Raw genomic sequence first — 22,236 nt, 5'->3', positions numbered from 1 at the left:
TAGTCCTTCTCCCCTCCAAAACCTCTACAGGTCCCCTCCAGCCTCAACTATTCTGCAATTCTGTGAAAACACATGACAAGTTTTGCTGCAGTAGTATATATTTGGAACTGAAAACAATCTAGTTGTGAAAAACATATGCTACTGTTAGTCATAATCAAGCATGGACAACAATCTCAATTTAATTTCCATCTCTGCAATGTGTCCTTCTCTCCATGGTTGTATCCTGCAAAGAATTACCAAGGAAGGCCTTCCAGAGTGCTCCTACGAGTCTTTGTCCATATGCCCTCTAAGCCATTCCTCCCAGCTCCCATTCCCTCTACTGGAAGGAAATTTCAGACATCCCTCCTTGGTTCCAGCATGTCAGTTGCCATGTGGACTGCTGCCCCAAGTAGAACAAACCTGCTTACAGTTGAGACTGCAGCCTTCTCACCACACTCCAAACCTAGAGCTGACTTCTGCGAACCCAAACGTGCAGCTTCCCTAGTGAGGGGTTCATCAGACCGAGCTGCAGTGCCCAAGAGCACATCCAACATCTAAAAGTCAGCAGTGAAATTATCAGATTAATGTAACAAAGGACTTACATTGGAGACCTGATGGTCCCCGTTCTCCCCCAGATAAACTGTAAATTGTGTTACAGCTAAATTGTAACACACAAGGTTTCCTACAGAGGAAACCTATGCCTTCAATAAGATTATAAATTCATTCAGGTCTGAAACTGCCCATTATCAGCATGAGTATCAAGCACACAGGGTTTCAAAATATCTCAGAGCCAACAAGTTTAGTGAATTACATGTAAAAAGACTTTTCAGAGCAAGTGCCAATTAAAAGCATTACTTTCCTCAAATCCTTGACAGTTTCCTACACAAGCAAAAAGCAGTGACTTAGAAGGTGAGATGATTTAATGTCCTGAGCCTGCACTAAACTAACCAATATATTTACTACATTTATATTACCTTTCTGTACATAATTATTATCATAATATATAAAATAACCAATTGATCACAGCAACCCAGCAATGTTGTAGTCTCTAGAACACGAAGCATCTTATCTCACCAATAACCAGACGTTAAGATTAGCCCCTGGTTTTATTTGCAAGGAAGCAGATCACAAAGGCTATTTCAAATCCAGCCACCAGCAATGACAACATCCTCATCCACTGCTACAGACTTCTTGGAGTAGCTCGTGAACTAATGTAGGACAGCGTGACATTTTATAGCCACTTCCCCATAACAGTGCTAGCACCAATTCAGTACTATGTACACACTCAAGCAATAAGAGTCCAAGTACAAGTAAAATGCTCTAGATGTTTCCATCATTTGAGACTTTTTACAAATAATATTTTGTTCTGTTTTCAAATTTTAAAAAAGTACTTCTAATGGCTTGCCATGAGCAGTGCTCATTCCTGCTGCTCTCACTGTGAAATTGCCCTCATGGGAAACACAAGGAAGAGCTAAGTATAGACTAAATGTAAATTGGTCTTTCCAGCATTAGTATTTAGACTGTTTATAGTGTGTGTGAGGGCCATCTAAATGATAAACACTCCCATGAACTGAGATACCAATTATTTCCTGGCATTTCCAGTTTGTAAGAGGTATTAAACCTCCCACTAACAATTAAAATAAATTCCTAGGTCTGCTCAGCCTGCAGTACTGGATAGTGTACCTATGAGGAATGATGTAAGATTTCTTTCCATATGGTAGTAATTAACTACATATAAAAAGATTCAGCATATGGATGGTTTCCTTTAATCAGTAAAGCCTAGATAACTCTGGGTTTGTACCTGAGGTGAACAACTAAGCTTCCTCTCATGCTCTGAATCAACTGAACATATTAAAAAAACCCATTCCTCACTGCCAAATTGCCAAACTAGAACTGACATCAACTAATTAGTAAACTATATTTTGAGTAATCAAGACAAACGTATGTTTCTAACTGTGTGTCTCAGGACAAGTAACAAGACTTGTTTTGGAACAGGGCCAGACCACACAGTTTCTAGTAGAATGAGCAGTCTTTTTAACTTTTCAAAATGTTTCCTAGCATTGCCACAGTTCACAGCATAGTATCAGTATTCTAAAGAGACCTACAAAAACTAGTAATTAAAACGGGGAAGTGAAACTGATCTCCAGATCTAGTGAAAAAGAAACCAAATCAACGTGTAGATGTTGGAGTTCGGATTGTGTTCTGAGTTTTATTTCTACTTTTCTTCACTTGGTTCTTTACAGCTTCATTTATGAAAAACTTGTCATTTCAAAGAAATTCATGGGTAGGAATTGAAGTGCCCCCGACCCACTGTCAGTACCAGTCAGGCTAGGCTACTGATTCAAAAGTTTGCTGGGAGGACCACTTTGACCAAGAAAAAAATAATAATCTCATTACAGTCCTCCTGGGTTGGCCATGTGTTGGTCACTGGCTTCATGGGAAGGAACTGCAGTAATGATGATCCATGTTGAGGCAGTCCTGCCTTGAAAGGAGCAGGACAGAGAGGAGGGGAAGAGAGATTGACACTCATGAGAATGCAAGATCACAAAACAATTTACTTGTAGAAACAATCTCAGAATTATTGAACAGCCAAGGTTGGAAGGGACCTCAAAAGATCATCTGGTCCAACCTTACATGGGAAAGGGAATCTAGATAAAAATCAATCGAGCACTCTGTTCAATTGCATCTTTAAAACCTCCAGTGATAAGGACTCTACCTCATCTCTGGGGAAGTTGTTCCAGTGAATGATTGTTCTCACTCTAAAAATTTCTTTCTCATATTGAGATTAAACCTCTTCCAGTGCAACTTGTATCTGCTGCCCCTCGTTTTTTTCCACATGGCTCCTTGTGAAGAGAGAGGCTCCATCCTCTTTGTACCACCCTTGAAACACTAGAATCCTATGATGAAGTTCCCCCCAAGCATTTTCTTCTCCAGGAAGATGAGCCTCCTTCAATCCTTTCTCACAGGGCAGATTCTCCAGCCCTTTGATCATCTTTGTAGTCTTCTTTTGGATCCTCTCCAGTCTGTCCACATCTTTTTTGAATTGTGGAGGCCAGAGTTGGACACAGTACTCCAAATGTAGCCTCACAAGCACTGAGCAGAGTGGGATGATCACATTTCCATCTCAGCTAGTAATGTCCCTGTGAGTGCAGCCCAGTATCTGATTTACCTTCATCACTGCAGGAGCACACTGCTGACTCATGTTCAGCTTTTTGTTCATCAGGCCCCCAGGTCCCTTCCAGCAAGGCTGCTCCCTGGCCACGCAGATCTCACCTGTACTGCATGTTTTGGTATTCTGTCCCAGGTGCAGGATTTTTCATTTGTCACTGTTAATATTCATAAAGTTCTTGATAGCCCACCCTTCCAGCCTATCCAGGTCTCTCTACCCTTCTAAATTGTCCACCTCACCACCCAGATTGGTGTCATCAGCAAGCATGTTGACAGCTCAGTTCCATCATCCAGATCACTTATGAAGATATTAAACAGTGTAGGGTCCACTATGACCCCTGTGAGTCACCATTTGTGACAGGCTACCTGCCTGAGTAAAAACCACCAATCACTCTGGTCTGTTAACCAGTTTCCTAGCTATCTCACAGGCCACCTATCCAACCTGAATCTTGCCAGTTTGTCCAGGAGAAGGCTGTGCGAAACAGTGTCAAAAAGAGTTTACTCTGGCTCTAGATCTATAGTTCTGAACATAGCTCACACAAAAATTGCTCTGATAGTGGCTAGAAAATTGAGGGTTTAGAGTTTAGGTCCAGGCCTCAGATATGAATCTACTTGCATCCATCTGTGTTACCTACAAAAAGTACATAAAGCTAGATTATGAAAAAAAGACAACATGACATTATAACTAATCAAACTAACAACCTCAAAAAAACATACTTTCGAGATTACATACAAGACACAACAATTTCCTTTGCTTTCTATTTCACATCCTCTTCCTTAAAACTTACTAATTTTTACCCTTATTTATGCCACATTCGGCAACAAACTCTACAGGCCAAGTGGCATATTATCAGGGTGGTCTGCATACTATCCAGAAAGACAGGACCCTAAGTTGTAGGGAAGGTCACTTTAGAATTAAGAAAAGAAGATGTAAAATAAAAAGTTCAAAGAACTTAAAAGCTTTGTCATTATTCTTCAGATTGTTACTGGCTATTGATATTTCAGCAGTCCTGAGAACTCACACTATCAGGCCTTCATTCTATTGTGCTTCACACAAACTCTTAAAATGTTTGTGATCCCCAAAGTGCACCACTAAAGCACTGCAAATAAGAAGGGGGGATAAGACAGACAAGATTCTATTCAATGAGAAGATGAGAGGGTGGTGGCTATGCCTTAGGCATAGCTTGGGTCAATCCTGCTCAATTCCAGTATAAATAGAAGAGCTTCAGCCTAGATTCTATGATGAGAACACCAAGTAACAGCAGTGAAATAAAAACACACCAGCTGATTTTTACAACAGCTTCCACTGCAAAAGCAACCTCTACATAATTATGGTTTGACAGGAGAAACAATGCAAATAACTAGAATCTGCACTACTTATGCAAAAATATCGTGGGGAGATGGGATGGCATGAGAGTCACTCCTTGATAAATTCTTCTGTAGATATACCACAATTCCCACATAATCTCTCATACACTCTTTAATCCACTTTAACTATGCATACTAATATTGAAAACATTTCCCTAACTGCATTTGGCAACACATTCTGCTGTGTGTTGTGATACTCCACCGTCACTTGCTACCTGTAACACTAGTGTAAATCTATGTTCATTGTTACCATGCAAGATACTAAGGCATTTTACAGTTTTCTTTTTGCTGCAGAACTGTGTCAGAGTATCTTCCCAGCTGCATCTGACATCTATTTTCTGAGATTAAGTCAAACTATGTTCATTAAAACAGCAAAAATTCCTTATCTTGCAGGAAGAGGGAAAAAAAAAAATCAATCTCAGCTTTATCACTTATAACTTCTAAATCACATTCACAGTAAATCTTTTCCCTTGCTAACAAAAAACATTATTTGCCTTTTAATTTTTCTGATCTGTACTTGTGTTCCCTGCAGAGCTCAGTACTGCCAACATGTAACATAGGCATACAATTGCTTCCTATGTGCACACACATAGGCAAGAAGATGGAAATAGAGACATTAAATTCTCCTGTACTTCCAAGCTTCAACAGAAAGTGTTTGCTTCTCCTTGATAACAGCAGGGCAACACTGTCTTCCAGCAAAATGCTAGCACAGCTAATGGAGGACTTCAGGAGTAATTCCCTTTTGCTAAGCAAGTACCAGCAGCATCCATGCCCTGAGGCACACTGATTTGTCATCATCGATTCAGGATAGAAAATCTAAAGCCATTTTGGAACTTGTTTTCTGCAAGGGGACTGCCCAACAGCACACATGGCTTGCTTCAGATTCAAACAGAATTTGAGGTACCAGTACATTATTTGTCAGTTTAATCCAGCCAGACTTTTGAGCAAAGCCTTCTCAATATAAGCTACACACTCGAACCTGGGATCAGACAAACATCTATATGAACAACTGTAGTACATCAGATTCTTTTGAGCATTTATCCTCAATTTCACTGTACCATGTTATCATGGTCCACTGAGACAGAATGGATTATCTAAAGATTTGGCCTATAGTAGCATTGACATTAGTAATGAACAAAGTTGATATCCCAAGAAGAGCTAGGACACTTTAAGTATAAGAAAGTTTTCAAGGTATTTGAAAGGATTAAAAAGATACAGATCCATCACATACGTCAACCAGGCAAATGTGGCAATATTCAGCATGGTGCTTAGATAAGCAGAAAAAAGCCAAAAGAACTCAAGGTAACATTAGGCTGTGGGTCTACCACAGCCACTGCTTAAGGAATAGGTGGGAAGAGACCAGAAGTATTATTACAGACACCAAGCTCTTTCTCCCAAGGCAAAAAGTAAATAAAAGTAACAATTTCCCACTGTTCAATAAGCCCCTATCTACTCCCAGAGATTATACCAGCCAATCCAATTTAGAGTCAGCTCCTTATAAGCAGAACTGTTGGAATAACCAGGGACTCTTTAAAAAAACACCAGACACTGTTTATTTGTATCCAAAGCACTTGAGAAGGGAAGGGAGTCAAAAGAGTTCATGGTTCACATGCTTGCTTATCTTCCTAAAAGTTTACAAATCTTTTGTTGATTAGGACATCCATAGCTGCTTTGGACACTTTCACAGGACTTGTATCTTATGAGAACAGCAACTCTTTCTGTCCTAGGTACATATGACTCATCACTGTACCATTTCCAGTTTTCATAATCAAGCTGAGCACAAAATTATGAAATTTTTATACACAAAACTATGAAAAATTGTTAATGCAGAGAACAGTCTCTACAATAGCACCTTATAGATTATTTGAACAAAAATGAAGAAATAAAAATAAATTTGTAAAAGCCAAACAAAAACAAGACAGAGGGAATACTGTTTTCAAATTAATATATACTAACCTTATTCAGTATTGCTCACAAAGAAGATGAGAACACCACAGATACACAGAATAGACACATAGAATTAGTCTGAACAGGCTTTCCCCCCTGTTTACACTGACTGGTTTCATATTTACTCCCAGAAACCAAACAGATTATTTTTCCTTTTCGCTCTTGTTTCCATTACCACAGGGTTTTTAAACCTAGTTCTAAAAATGTGTACTTTATTTTCTGAGACAGCTGTGAAACTGGTAGGCATCTAGTAATTTTCAGGAAAGCTATTGTATACATAAAACAAATAAATCTTACCCATTCACAGTTGTACCATTGGACCATCATGAATAAAGTGATTGCTTATAACACGAGCCAGGCACAAGAAGGGTGGTCGTTTGTTTTCAATTGCGATTTATCCCAATTCAAGAGGTTTTTTGGCCTACCCTTTTGCCACCAGAGGCAGAGGAGGTCAAAACTACTTCAGCCATGTAAAGGCAAGAGAGGGAGTAGAAAACCAGCTACAGGTTGTTGCTCATATATGGTTGAGAAGTTACTAGAGCACTTTGAGGGTTTCAGTGCATTGCAGTGCCTCATTAAGAGACTTGCTATGCCTACCCCATAATATCTGGGATCTACCAAGGACTTTTGTTCGCCCCACAAATAGGAAGCTCAAAACAATGCGCATCTCAACGTTGGCAAGCAGAATCCTATATATTTAGACAGTGAGTAGCTTCCCCCCTTCCCCACTAATTTTTTTCAACCTGCTGGAAGGGGGAAAAAACAGAGGACAGACTTTTTAAAAATTATCCGGTCTCTGTCACATTCATCTATTTCTGTCTTAGTTAACTAACAAACTACATTAGCTTGACCAGTTGCTTTCCGTTTCTCTCTCAAAACAGGTAGCAAAATGTCTCTGTAGAAATATTAGTGACTGGCTTTTAGAAAAAGTAACAAAGACACGAGGCAACAACTAAATTTAGGTAGTGTTACTACCTAAAAACAGAGGAAGTCAACCATTAGTCTCTTGAACAAGCATGTTCTCATGGTGTTTATTTCTTCTTGGGATTTTGAGATCAGTATAATGAAGTTATGTATCAAAGTACGTTTTGTACTTTGACCTATTTTAGGTACCTCAATCAGGAAATATGCTTTGTTGGAAACATCCACGCTGCACATTGCTAGAAGTGCATACCAGGGAAGTGCCTGCCTTATTCCTAGAATTTTCTCTAGCTGTTCTTTGGAAAAAAAGGATACTGAACCAGACTAGACTTTCAAACTGATACAGTAGGACTATATTTCTTACTGAGAACATAGTAAACTTTTATTTTAGCTTTAGGATAAGTGCTCAAGCTCTGTTTAAATGCCCCATGTAACTGCAAGACCCATTGATGCAGAAAACATTGACTAGGGACAAAGAGGAAATGTAATTCAACTGTCCTAAATCCACTGTGAGCTCAGCATGCTACATAGCAGCTACAGTCATTTAATTAAATAACTCTAACTGCCGTGGTCTGACCTTTCCCATAACAACAAGTAAGTCCGAGATCTCAAACTGCAGAATCATCTGCTTAGAAGCACCCTCTAACCTCTTTCTCACATCTGAGCCAGTGCATAGCTTATAAGAGTGACTGTGCCAGAAGTGGAAGAGTTTATAGGGAGGGTATTCTCTCAGCTGGGAGGCGAAGAGACCTATAGCCAGTCCTATGCATTATTTGCTTCTGTAGTTCATAAAATTAATCTTCTAATTAATAAAAAGTTCAGGAAGCAGAACTTTTGGAAAGTTCAGAAGTCACATGCACATCCAGATTTCATTCAAAGAAAAATCTCTCTCATGCAAAATCATGCAGAGAACAATTGCCTAATGAACAAACGCTTCAGGGTAAGAAGGCACATCTTGCCTATCAACTAATTAATGTATTATAAGTAGGTCTCCATGTACATATGTGAACTAGCTGAACCCAATATGCCATACCATAGTAAATTAATTGGGTAGCCCTGAGAACAAGCAACACTGGTAGCTCCAAGGATCTAGAGCCAGAGGTCCTAGGCAGAAACGCCATTCAGAAGGGATGCTCTTCTCCTTTTGTGGGAAGTGAATAGAGAGCTACTAGAAACACTATTCTACTAGAAAGCCTCATCCTCTGAAGGGAGGTAGGAGGGATGTGTTACTGCACTCTCCTCAAGCTAGAAGGAGAATGCAGACATTCACCAGCTGGGTCAAACCGAGGCATAGGATAAGAGTTTAATTTCTATAAGTAAGTTTGTGATCACGATCATACTTCATTTACATGGCTAAAAATTTATGCACTGTGCTCTAAAACACAGAATCCTACAAGGAGTGAGGGGGGGAAAACATTAATTTACATCCATTGTGTATCACTGTTAGTATCCTAAGATTTATCTTTTAGCTGGTTTAAAAACAAGCAATCAAATGTCCCAAACACAGAATCTCTTACATACTTACTTTCTCAACACCAGAAAAGGATATGGCAACAGACAAGAATCTAACTGCATCCCCCAGCTGCAATCGCTGATTCTGTCACACAAACTCCAGAGCATTGCTAACTCCACTGGTGTGAATTACAATATCCAGTTGTCAATTCTCTCTACTTCTAAACAAACATGGAAAGCTGTAAAGCCTCGCTGATGGGAAACAGGATGGCTGCAGGCTTAAGATCTTTATATCTCCGAAGAAAAGCTTAACAGATATATTCTGCAACTAGACAACAACAAAGAAAGGGGTAGAAAGTAAGGAGGAGGACAGATTTTTTTCTTGTAAGACTGGTTTTAAATAAATGCTGCTCACACAAACAGTGGAGTATTTCTAAATAGATCAGATCTTTCCATTCTGAAGTTACAACGTAAAGATTTCACTACTAGATAACAGTTTATGTATGAGAAATGTTTGATCTATGTTGCTCGGATAGGTTCCCTTCACACAGTTGTTTGACTTTATTTATTTATTTAGGCTGGGACAGAAATGTCTGACATGCCACATTTCCCAGGAAAAAAAACCAAAACTAAAAAAATCCCAACCAACCAAAATCAAATCTTTCCCACAAAATTTTCTGCAAGAAGTGTATTTAAGTAGCAGAGAACATAGAAGGCGAGAAAAAAATGATTGACCAATTCACAGCAAGCATAAAGAAGACTTAAGCAAATTATTCTGCTTCCACTGCAAGAGAATACAAATATGCTCAGAGTCAGTGACTGCACCTGCAAGAATAATATCTTAACTTATCAACTTTCTAAACATCTGATGCTTACCAAACCACACATTTTTTATAAATTATTTGCGTAAAAAGCATTGTCATACTGACAGGAAAGCAGTGTTAATCTAGTTATCATCAGACAAAATACTGGTATTTGGCTATTGGAGGACTGATTGCACACAAACTACCTGTGTCACATTACTTGAGTCAAAGAGCTAGAGGATGCAGTCAGATGATATATTAAACAATATTTTACCTTTTAAAGAACTTTTAGCTTCAGTTAGGACAAATAAGCTTAGAATTTGAAGCTAATATAGTAACAGTGAGTTCTATTTAAACACAGGATTTAGAGCAAAGCTCAGTTGATAGCTGAAAACTTTTTAAAATCCAGGCTAATACTTTTTGGTTTTAAAGTCATGATTTAGCTTTGACTAGACAAACCCTGAAGGAGCCAGAACTCCTCCTCTTTTTTTTTCCCCTTCCCATCACAGTGACTCACATAATATGCTGCAAATAGAGTTTACAAGGCTGTTAAGATCAAGCCCATCCACGAAGCCAAACTTTTTCAATAATAAAACGAACATGTAAACCTACCTAGAATCTTGTTAACATACATTTATATGCCACAAGTACTGCCAAAGACTAACAAAAATGGTTGTGAGGAAAGATACCAAAAAGAGCAAGTGGTACATTAGAGGAAAAAAAATTCAGAAGAGGAGCAGGCAAGCATGGGTAAAAGTTTAACTACCGTGGTAAGTTTTAAATGATTTTTACGTGAAACTCTGGACTGGAGGCAAGTGACTTTAGTATGATTTGCACAAGGCCTTTGGAATGGAAAATGTCTCAGTCATTCTTGTTTCTAAAAATAAGCATCGAAAAGCCTCAAACCTTATATTATCTATACACACCATGCTTGCATGATGAGCCTAATTCACAGTACTAAGGAAATTTGTGGGGTGGGAGATGAGGAAGCAAGGGAAGAGTAGACATTATCAAGGATTGGAGACAGGAGGAAAGCCATCTGCAGCAATCAAATGGAACAAAAAGAAGGTAACACTTCTACACAAATATACCTCACATCACATAACCACGGAAAAAGATAACTGTAATATTGTTTTTAAAGACATCACATTCCCTGTGAATTTTTCTCTAAACAACTTGTTTGTTTTCCAGACAAAAAGAATCCTCTCTATAGCATTTGATTTCATTCTTTTAAAAAACACTGGTACTAGTATTTAGTTTGTACAAACATTTAATCACAGGTAACGCTGAGAAACTTACCTCAAACTACACTGGCATGTATATAACCTTCTCATTCTGTTTTGCAGAGTGTCAGAATCCCTGAAACTAACCTGATAATAATTCCAATAGAATACAAACATTTTATGGATACGTATTTCAGCTTTGTTTTCTCCAGCAATAAAACTTGTTTTCTAGTATTTTAAACAAAGTAAAAACATCCAGAATATAAGTGTCTTTAATTTAAATTCAATAAAATTTACAATGCACTTTACTACTGATGGTAGTAACCCAGGCTTCTTCCATATTGTGTCACAATAAGTAAAATAAGTTCCTAATTTTTCCCAGGTAGACATAATTTTTCCACTACATACCCAGACTATTAATATATATATATATGAGACAAATACAATACCTAGTCTTCTATTATTAAATATTCTCCCTGGAGGGCAGTGAACCTGAAGTTAGCACTCCCCTGTTCAACAGTCACCCATAAACCCCTAAAGGTATCAATCATGCTGTAACACAAGAGTCAGGAGATTTAAATTGGTCCCTGGCACATCCTGGGGACACGTTCCATTGATGTTTGTGCAGAATGATGTCATGGACAGGTTAATTCCCTAGGTTCTCTACTAACTGCATTACCTGGCACATGATTCCTCCAGCACTACCTGAGTCCTAATCCCAAGCATGCCCTTTTGCTGAAGTCACAGCTGCTTATCAGATCGAAACCAGGGCATGCGCCATTCCCTTCTGTTTTCCACAGAGGAAAACCCATGAATGCAGGCAAGAAGGAGACATAAGGAGACATAATGAGTTCCAAAGGCACCTCTTTGGAGTCACTGGGAAATCTGGCCTGCTGGGAGCTCCACTGAGAACACCCTCCCTGTAGTACATAGTATTATCTGTGCACTCAGCCATGGGCAAGTCCTCCAGGAACTTTAAAACCCACACAAACCATACACCCCCCCCCCTGCATGTTTCAGCCTCTCCACTTATAGAGCAGGGGTAGCAGAATGCTAATAAGCAATATTCACTAATTCACAAAATAAAGAAAATAAAAAAATCAAAGTTAGCAAAGTGCTTAAGATTAATGGACAGAATGTGCCAGGCCAAGGGCAATAGAGAGAGCAATTGAATACTAAGCATCAGAATAGGATGACTAAACCACATAGTTCTCACCTAAATAAGCTTTAGGACAGTTTTTTGCAAGATATTTCTGAGAATTTCTGGTGGAACCAGAATTAAATCTGGTCAGTTTGTTTTAGTTTTTGACTCTCCAATGATGGAATCTGCCAGACATGTCAATCTATGAAACCAACTTTGAAACTTCACTAGGTAAAGACAGAAGTACTTTAACCAAACATAACTTTTTGCTCAGTGAGGAGAATCTGGCCTAAGGATGTTTACAATTGTTCCAAGTTGACTGGAATTCCAAAAATGCAGACTGGCCTCCAGAAAATCTAGATCTAAACCAACCTATAATTGGCTTTATCTGAATCCAGAGAGTATTTGAAAAGAGTTTTTAAAGAGTGTGGATCTATTATGAAAGTCACTTGGCTCTTTCAAGAGTTGCTTGTCTTTGTCCTCCTAAGAAGATCATCAGGTCTGTTAGAATCCTTAAGTCTGCTTCCCACCACCTTCATTTTCTTTTCAAAGGATCACAAGAGCACTGTATCTTGAACAATGAAAAGCCACAGATCACATGCATACATCAAATATTTTCTTTTTGCTAATGGACTCTAAGATTTGCTTGCTGAAGAGTCAGTCTGTTTTTCACTGGAGTGGCATTAGGCAGGACAGGTTAATATGATTACATCAGGTCACATTCTCCAGATTGATGTAGCTCTGCAGCTTCCTCTATTATTATACAGAGCACATGCCGTTCTGAGGTTGGACGTATTAGAAAACAGAACTCCTGCCAAAGATCTTTTATGAGTTTATTCAACAACACACCTGAAACAATATAAAAGAATTAAGATATTTTCTGGGCCATCACACATCTCTGCCTACTGGCCGCTAAGACCATATCAAGTCTCTCACAAACATGTAGATCGCCTACGAGTCTTGAAGGATTTGAGGATGCTCACTAAATTAGATCAAACACATAACACTCAGTTTTGTCAGCCAATGGGCTACATCTTTTTAAGCTCCTTTCCCCCCTTGCTTAAGGATAATAGCTTAGCAGAGAAGATGCATAATTAAATATCATAGCTTCCAAATGTGCAAACGTGGAGACTGAACAGGTCATAGCCAGTCTCAAACACATTCTTCCCAGTAATCTGTCAGAGGGGAATTTCTATATGGCGATGCAAACCATCACAAAACAGACTGAGCTTCTTTCAGTTTGCGTTCCATTGAGGATCTTGGTACTGTTTTTTCTGCGTACATTGCTGTCTACATACATCAAATAAATCCACTTTGTAAATTTCACCTAAAATTTATCAATGACAAATCATACTTGACTGCTTAGGTTTTATGCAGAAATGACTGACTTAGTGGGAAAGAGGAAAGCACCCTATCTCTTTAGTCTTGACCTTAGCAAGGCTTTCAACAGAATCACAGGGTCAGTTGGATTGGACCTTCAGAGGTCACCTGGTCCAACCCCCCTGCTCAAGCAGGGCCTGCTACACCCAGAACTGTGTCTAGACAGCTTCTGAATATCTCCAAGGATGGAGACCTCATGACTTCCCTGAGCAGCCTGTTCCAGTGCCTAGTCACCCTCACAGTACCTTCGAAAACAAGATGGGAACATACGGAATAAAGGAGTAGACTACAGTAAGGTCACAGGCTGGCTGAACTGAGCAGCTGGTGGTTCAAGAGACAGCAAATCATTAGCAACATTCCTCAACAGTCAATACTAAAGCTGATACTGTTTAATATCTTCAGGAAGGCCAGGGCTACCATTCAGAGGGGCGTTGGCAAGTTGTAGGAACTTTTCAAAAGAAAGTTCATTAAGTCTGACAAATGTAAATGCAAAACCCTGCACCTGGAATGAACCACATTTGGATCATGAACCCAAGAAAATAACCCCATGCTTGTACAGGCTGTAGATTGGTTAGGTGGCAGCTGTGCAGCCTAGAGGCTGCAGGATGTGGGATCAATGCCCAGGTAGACAAGATAAATGTGAGTCATTAATGTGTTCTCACAGCAGAAAAAAACGTCTGTGTGTTGGGGTGGGTGCATCAGCAAGAACTGAAACCAGTATCTTGAGAGAAATTAATATTCCCCTCCACTCAGCATTATTAAAGCTACATCTGGAGTACCATGCCCTGCTATGAGTTCTTGGACACAAGAGAGACAACACCACATCAGAGGAAGTCCAGCAGAGTGTCACTGAGATGATCACATTGTGTCTGAGGAGAGGCTGGGGTAGGTCAGTTTATTTAGCCTGGATACAACTACAATCTTCCAGTAAATAAAGGGACATTACAGAGAGACAGAGCCAAACCTTTAGAGGCACACAGCAAAAGGACAGTTAACATTACTCATAGCAAGGGAAATTCTAATCAGAAAAAGGAAAACATCTGCACAACAAAGGTAGTTGACCACTGGATCAGGTACTCAGAGACCCTTTAGAATCTCCATCTTTGCAGATATTCAGAACTTGAGTGGAGAGGGCCCTGAGCATCATAATCTAACTCTCAAATTGGCCTTGCTTTGAATAGGAGCTCAGACTAGATGGGCCCCAGACCTAAACTGTAGGATTCTGCAAGAAGACTCTACACCCTGGCAGAGCTCTGTGTCTACACACGGAGTAGTCAAACATTCTTCATAATCCAAATCTAGATGGTAGAATAAAATACTAGATTATTAGATAAAATTGTAGTAAACCCTAGATTAACAAATAATATGGGAACAGTAGCCATTTATGATAACAGTAAAATTATGTCTGTTGGCTTTATAGACACTACTTTGATCCATGGGATTTTGTATTCATCATCAAGAATTTCCATATCAGGAATGTCAATTTACTACATTGCATTGATCTCAGTTTTATGCTATTGATAACGAGAAGTGGAAATTAATTTAAATAAGTACATTTTGCTATCATGATTTAATGCTAATTGGCAGAGACAACACTAGTAAAGTAAGTGCATGCACATACAGTCTTGTTTGTGTCAGCTTAACTGAGAAAAGAGGAATAGAACTTCAGCCCATTGACCAAAATAGAAACTTCATTTTCACCAAAATTAAATAACCACTGTTGTCATAAAACTTTTTTTTTTTTTTTTACTGAAAGAAATGAAAGGAAATTAGACCCTAATTCAGTACCATCCTCTGCCACATTCCAGGGGACTCTGAAGGCACATTTCTTAACACAGGTAGAAATCTCTTAACATTTACAATGAGATAAAAGAGAAGCACTGAACATTTTTCACTACCATTCTGCTTTACATGGCACTGAAAAACTTTCCACTGCCCACCTATTCCATTCAGGAAAACACTGCAGGCACAGAGTCATGAATCATGACATGTAGTTGGCAGAACAAGGAAAGCCCACACAATTCTCCTCTCACTAAGTTTGGCAAAGCAGAAGGCAATGTATCAAAATCTGAATGAGGTTTCAGTGCACTGCTCAGTCAAAAGCAAGAGATGATGAATTTCCAGTTTCCATCCTGATGGAACAAAGACAAGTTGAACACTTCATGTTATCAACTTTAACGTATCTAGATATGTAAAAGCCAGAGTTTCAATCTCTCAGGTTGGATGAAAGGTTTTTTCCTACCTGCATGAAGATAAGCCAGCAGAGTTCCTGGCAGAAAAGTCAGGATCTATTCCTATCATCAGAATGTTAGCTAAGTTCCCTTAAGGTAGGAAAATGAGGATGTGGGTAATTGGTAGTTTGTACTGGAGGGAACTATACTCACAGGAACTAGTCTTCTCTTGCGTGCATGAATAACACAATCCAATCTAATTCTGCCTTTGATGAAACCAATACCAACACAGTTTAAATAACTTTACATTCCTTGTCTACTATGATATACATGGTAAAACAAAGAAGTAAGCAGGAAAAGGAAATACTAGCATTCATCATGATTATCTACCAAGTAGAATACGGATTTTTTTTTTTTTTAAACTCAAGCACAGATTTGATAATAGAAGCTACAACTGTCTCCTTCCAGTGGTATGAAATGGGATTAGAGGAACAGATGATGTTTCTAAAGAAGGAATTCTCTATCTAGTTTTATACCTCTTATCAAAGTAACTTAGTTTCCTGAACTGGAATCTACTAAAGTGGTTTTTATTTGCTAACAAAACACTAATCTTTCGAATATCTTTAAAAAAAAATAGAAATTCTTCCCCCTCCAATAAATTTATGGTAAGAAAGTACCAGTCATAGAGAGACAAAATCAAATATTTATATAAGGCCAGAAAGGTGATTATTGATTTCAGTACATTTTTCTGTAGGGTTTGAGACTGAAGTCCCATTCTTCATTTAAAGCACAGAACCTTGTATCAGTACGGAATTTGAAATCCTTTTTCTAGTCAGTCCAGATTTACTGGAATAATGGATAAAGTTAAAATCCAAACAAACAAAAAAGAAGGTATTTTTAACAAAACCACAAGTTAGAAAACACAGTGTCATTGCAGTCCCACGTAGAACAGGCACTTGGCAAGTGGGTCCTACACATTTTAAACTCCTTAAAGACAGCCCTCTTTCTGAAACTGCCACTTAGGAGGTTTCCAATTCTCAAAGACATGTAGGTGTTGGGAGAACTTTTACCCCGATATACCCGTCATACGAAGACTCTTCAGCCAGAGTGTGTTATTCACGCTTAAGGAAGAGGAAGAGGAAACTTGACAGAGATTTGTTAGAGCAGCCCCGCCGCCAGCAAGCGCCCACGAAACGCTACCACAGCCACCTTTACCCTCACCTGTCCCAATTTAATTAAAACAAAAAGCCTTCTCTCCCCTCTCCGCTCCCCCCGCCTTACCTTCCACCGATCGCCCGATGCTGTGCAAGTGGGTGAGGGAGGGGTACTCGGCGTGAACCCCCTTCAGGTACTTCTCCAGCTCCTCGGCGTGGTGGTACTTGAAATCCAGCGTGGCCGCCACAGAAACCAAGCACAGGATGCCCACCACGTCCTAGAAAGAAAGGGATGAACCGAACAGCGCTGGATGAGCCTCCCTCCGCGGGACTGTCGCAGCGGCAGCAAAGCCGAGATAGCGACAGTCCCGCGGAGGGAGCCCTCCCGCCTGCCTCGCAGGGAGCAGGTGCCTCCCGCCCTACCCCGGCGGCCGCCCGCATGGTGCCGCCGCTCCTCCACGACTGCAGCCCCGCACCGGGCGGGGGACGCCATCCCCCGCCGCCGGCCTCGCCCTGCCCCTGACTGACGTGAGACCCATCCACTCAGGTCCCCCCGGCCCGCCCCAGGGCCGGGGAGAAGGGAGACATCCCTCTCCTTGTCCCCTCCCTCCTTCCCGCCCCGCCAAAAGCTCTCACCTGCGCGGGGCGCGACTCCGTCCAGCGCCGCGGCGGGCGGCGCAGCCCTCACTGTTATCCTCTATTGATCAATCCCTGATGGGTTCTTCTCGTTTTTCTTACCAGAGGGCTAAAAGAAAAAGTAAACAAACCAAACTCAAAACCGTCCGGGGGCGCAAAAGTTCACATTCTGATTTTGGGTCGTGTTTTGATTCAGAAGAAGGGTTGTTAAAATAAATCTCCTCAGCCCCTGTATGTTCCTGGTGTGTGATCAGACGGCAGCAGACAAAACCTTCTGCATGCATAGGGACTCGTGAGAGAATTTATCTGCAAATCCAACAAAATCTGTGCTTAGCGGGTTTTGTTATTGTTTTGGTTTACGATGAGTTTTTAATAGGGTTGTATTCACTTACTGAAAGGACTGGATTCTATCTACAGAATTAAATGCCTTTCTTCGTTCTGCACTAACCACATTGCCCTGGGGATATCTCAGTCTTGGGATTCACCACAAAGACTTTTTCATCACCTTTTATTGTCTTTAAGATTGAAAAGGGCTAAGAGAAAGAAAGTGAAACTGGCCTCCAGCAACAAAAACTAAGACAGTGTTTATGTTTATTTCAAAATATAAATGTGGATATAGCTGAGTGTTAGAATGTAACTGTTGTAAATGCTGTATAATTTTTATTACAAAAAAAATTATAACCAGCAGTGGGATTTCATCTGCCTTCTTCTGAAGTTTACTATACTGGTCAATGTCAGAAAAGGATGTTGAAGGAAGGGAAGGTATGAGCCAATCCCAAATAACAAGTCCTGCATTCCAAATAGAAGACACTGTGTTAATAAAAGTTCTTATTAAACAAAAAGTTACCATTAAATTAAAAAATACCATTTTTTTTACCCAAAAACTTTAAGAAAAAAAATCTTGAAACTATATTTTAATACAAGTATATGTAGTATCCCAATGTAGGAGAAACATATGTGAAAATGGAAGATATCCACATCCAGGCCCTTCTTAGTTCATGGGAGGGACTTACATATCATATATGACATGGGATGTATGCAAAGTACAAGGCTACTTGGTTAAAAGAGATATATAATGTTATATTTCTGTTGAACTATGTGCCTTCTAGCATGGTATTCTAGGGGAGGGGAACAGATCTAGAGCCTTTCTCCCATGCACTGACTTCACCATGTTTTAACTCTTATAATTTGACAAGACTTTCTCTCTCTTATCATTAAAGAAAATTCTTGAAAGACCTAAATATGGATGTCTTTTACCTTCTTTATTAAAAAAAAAATGTTGATCGTTTATTTTGGTTAGAGTTACCTGCTATGTGGAATGGGAGGAAAACTGTGGGGTTACACTGCAAATGTGTCTGCTGAGAAGCAGGAGGAAGGAGTCAATATGTGAACTTCATGTTTGAATTTGTTCGACTTAAATATACATATTTATATGCTCCTTGAAAGATGACTGAGAGACACCACTTGAATAAGCAGGGAAGAAAATAGGTGGTAATCCAACAAAAACGTACTTGGAAACCTTCCCGAGATAATCACATGAAATCAGACAACTCTGACTCCAAGGCAGAGTAGGTGTTGGCAACACAGCAAAAATCATAGGGAGTGTAAAATCTTTATCTCTGAAATGACTAAATTCACCTTCGATACTATATAATCACACGGCGTTATCTCATTTGGAAATTGCATCACCCTTTAATGTAGCCAGGATAGTCATCGTTAAATGAGAGTATTATTGCATTTAGGAGTGTTCAAAATGATAGATTGTTTCCATTTCAGGTGATGCGAGTTAAGGCAAGTCCGCCTGTTTGGCAATATTTGAGTAACATGTGACTGAATAAAAATTTTTCTTTTTTTTTTTCTTTTTTTTTCCCCAGCCTATATGGAACTCGGATACCTACTGCATTTGAATCACTTTTCAGAAGGTCAGTTTAAGCAAACACGGACCAATAATATCCTGGTATACGCATTTGTGGGTAAAAATCAGTACCAAAGACCAAATCCTGCCTGAAACCAAGTCAGTGATAAATCTTTCATTAGCATCAGAAGTTCAAAATCAGGGACTACGTGTCAAAAACTGATTGCAGTTGTTCTCAGCACTGCAGCGGGCAATGATCCCTATGAGGAAGTGGCATAAACAGAGAAGTCAAGGTTTCTTGCTGTAAGCAACATCAGTCTCCTCTCAGTGTCATTCTGGATCGTCGATTCAAGAGTATTCAACAAGTAACTATCAAAGTTAGCACCCGAGCATGGGGTTTGTAGAGAAAAAATTGCAAATTTTTGCGTGAACTTCGCACCGGCAGATCTCAGCAGGGAGCTTCTTGGGAACTCATCCGAGTGGTGTGATGATGTGAGCAGCTGCGTTGCCCTCTAGTGACAGGTACAGAAATTCCTACCACAAGCAACAGGTACGAACAATTCTTCAAGCAATAGTTAGGTAGCACCGTAAGACTGACACTTTACGGACACATTTGAAATAGGTATCAGCAGCATAAGAATCTTGTGGAAGCTTTTGTGACTTTGGAGAGCCATTCACTGAGCCGGTCATGGAATTTGAAATCTTAATTGTTTTGTCGTTGTTGAAACAGGATTCTGCACTTTCTGAAGATTAGTAAAAAAAAAATGAGTGCACTACATTATAACTGAAACATCAGAATATTTTTGGCAAGAAATACAAAGATATCACCAAAAAGGATTAAGTTTTTTAAGGATCACTGCTGCTATTAAAGCTGTCTTGTCTGAAATCATGTCCCAGGTATGCAGACAACAGCTTCTTGTTCTTTTACATCAGTGGATGTAACAATCAGATTGTTACAGAATCAATCACGGATCTGACAATCAGATTTCTCTGTGGGAAAAACACGAGATAAAGGCTTTCTCAAGTGAGATGGAACAGAGGAGTGGATTCAGTACAAATTACAACAGACACACGAAGCTAATAGGACAACACAGTCCTGGAAAGCATAAACAACTATACGAAGCATCAGAATAAACAGCAATGAAGCCTTTCTGGTGTATAATACCTGCACTGATCAATTAATGAGCTGCTATTAGTAGGGCAAAAGGTAGATTCCCTGCAAGAAAGAACACAAAAGCACCAGAAAGCTCTCGAGCATTCACCAACAGATTAGTTGTCTCTACCACGCTGGCAATTCTCAGCTTAGGCTTGCATATTTGGTTCATAAATCTTCTCCCCTCCATCCCAGCACAAGGACTATCCCAGAAGAAGGAAAGGATGCCCTGCTGTGTCTGGTAATCTGAAATCAAAAGATGATCCCGGGGGGACTGTTAGCAGCTGCTATTGTTTAGAGCTGTCCAGACAAACGCTGATTTATCTGGGGACTCTGGAACAGCAACTGCGTGTCTGACAAGCCTCTCACTCATCCCATCTTGCAAACAGCAAAATCTGCATACAGCAGAGATTCTGAGCTACCATATGACAACATGTGCTATGGTAGAACAGGTCAGTTCTGCTCCATGGGGGGTTGAGGCATGAGAACATGATCTCTTTCAAGACAAAGGTTTTGAGTGTTGTGTATTGTAATATAATTGTAAATTTTTTCGGTTTTATCTTTCTCCTTTTAAATTGGCTTATACTTGCCCTTTCAGCAGTTTACACAGAATTAGAGGTAATTGGAAAAGAAATTATCCTTGGAGTGGCAGAACTTCATTTTGCACCTGTAGTATAATGTGTCCCCGAGTAGGTGAAAGCACAGGACTAAGAACGGGGAAAGGCATGAAGGTTTGATGGGAAGTTCATCAGCCCGTGGACTGATGCATTTCAGGGAAGTAAACGGGAAGAAAGAAGGTGAGAAGTGTCCACAGAGGTCTTGAGGAGGTGAGTGGAGGCTGGAAGGTGGAAGGACTATAGGTACTGTGGTTGAGAAAAAGCAACTGAGAGGATTCAGCAGGGGAGTTCATATGAAAAAGGACAGAGAGTAGTCTTTCTACACATTAACATCTTGATAATCTGACCTCAGGGTAAAAAAATTTGAGAGATTTAAGATGTTGGCATAGCATCTTGTCAGGTCTGCTAATTTGTATATGAAATGCATTGCAGTTAATACCATGGAAATTACAGAAATTCTTCATAGCTGATTTCTTGTTGATATTAAGCAATATTTTTGAATAATCTGAAATGTATCCCAAGAGCTGGACTCATTTTAGTTTTCCTCATTTGGAAAATTTGTCAAGCTTTGGAGTAGCGTTTTGCCCTTTTTGCTAATTACCTTCAAATCAAAATACATTCCTAATTGTCATTTTCAAGAACAATACAACACTCTTACTCACAATGACAGCAAGTCTGTCTCCTTAAAAAAAATTCCTCCAGGCCACGTAATGTATCTGTTTCAAGTAAACAGTGGTGCCACTTCCTGAACAAGGAATTAAGACCTTTTTGGAAATCTTCATTGTGTAATAAAACAATCCTCTATTTCTCTGGACTGATTTATGCATAGTGGGCCTCTTCACAGACAACCCAGTAAACAGTATGTGCTGAAATCTCCTATCAGTGAAAAGTATACATTGTGATGTTTTGAACCAACCTTTTTCTTTTGGGAAAGAAAAGAAAAGTGGGCTTTCTAGATATACAATAGCTATGAATTTGCTGATTGGCAGTTTAAAAATGAATGTTTAGTGGTGCAATAAACAAATATGCCACTTGCTTGACCTCACTGAAAGCAGCTGGCAAGTCTTTTCTTGGATTAATCTGTACTGGCTGTGTACTGGTTAGGCTGTCATTTATTAAACCATAGGATCCATGCAGGCTCCTTTTCTCCAAAGATATGGGTATGGTTTTGTGGCCAGCTAAAAACAACCCAAAACTGAGCTGTCCCTGAGAGAGGCATCCCTTTACCCAGCCTTCCTGCCTCCCTTTCGCCAGTGGTCAGTTGTTTG

General features: G+C 39.7%; 1 protein-coding gene across 1 annotated transcript in view; it reads right to left on the bottom strand.

The window, feature by feature from the left end:
* Positions 1-17,215, bottom strand: part of CPM (carboxypeptidase M) — a 32,683-nt gene extending 15,468 nt beyond the window's left edge. Inside the window, exons 1-2 of the mRNA XM_029963383.1 lie at positions 17,131-17,215; positions 16,835-16,985 (exon numbers count right to left, since the gene is read on the bottom strand). Coding sequence (XP_029819243.1) covers positions 16,835-16,985; positions 17,131-17,148 — 169 coding nt within the window. The 5' untranslated portion in view covers positions 17,149-17,215. The remainder of the gene's footprint in view (positions 1-16,834; positions 16,986-17,130) is intronic.
* Positions 17,216-22,236: the final 5,021 nt, after the last annotated feature.

The sequence above is a fragment of the Manacus vitellinus genome, unplaced genomic scaffold, assembly GCF_001715985.3.
Source record: "Manacus vitellinus isolate BGI_N305 unplaced genomic scaffold, ASM171598v3 scaffold_5_pilon, whole genome shotgun sequence".
Taxonomy (NCBI): Eukaryota; Metazoa; Chordata; class Aves; order Passeriformes; family Pipridae; genus Manacus; species Manacus vitellinus.
The sequence above is the reverse complement of the archived record's forward strand: the minus strand, read 5'-3'. Positions and strand labels throughout refer to the sequence as shown.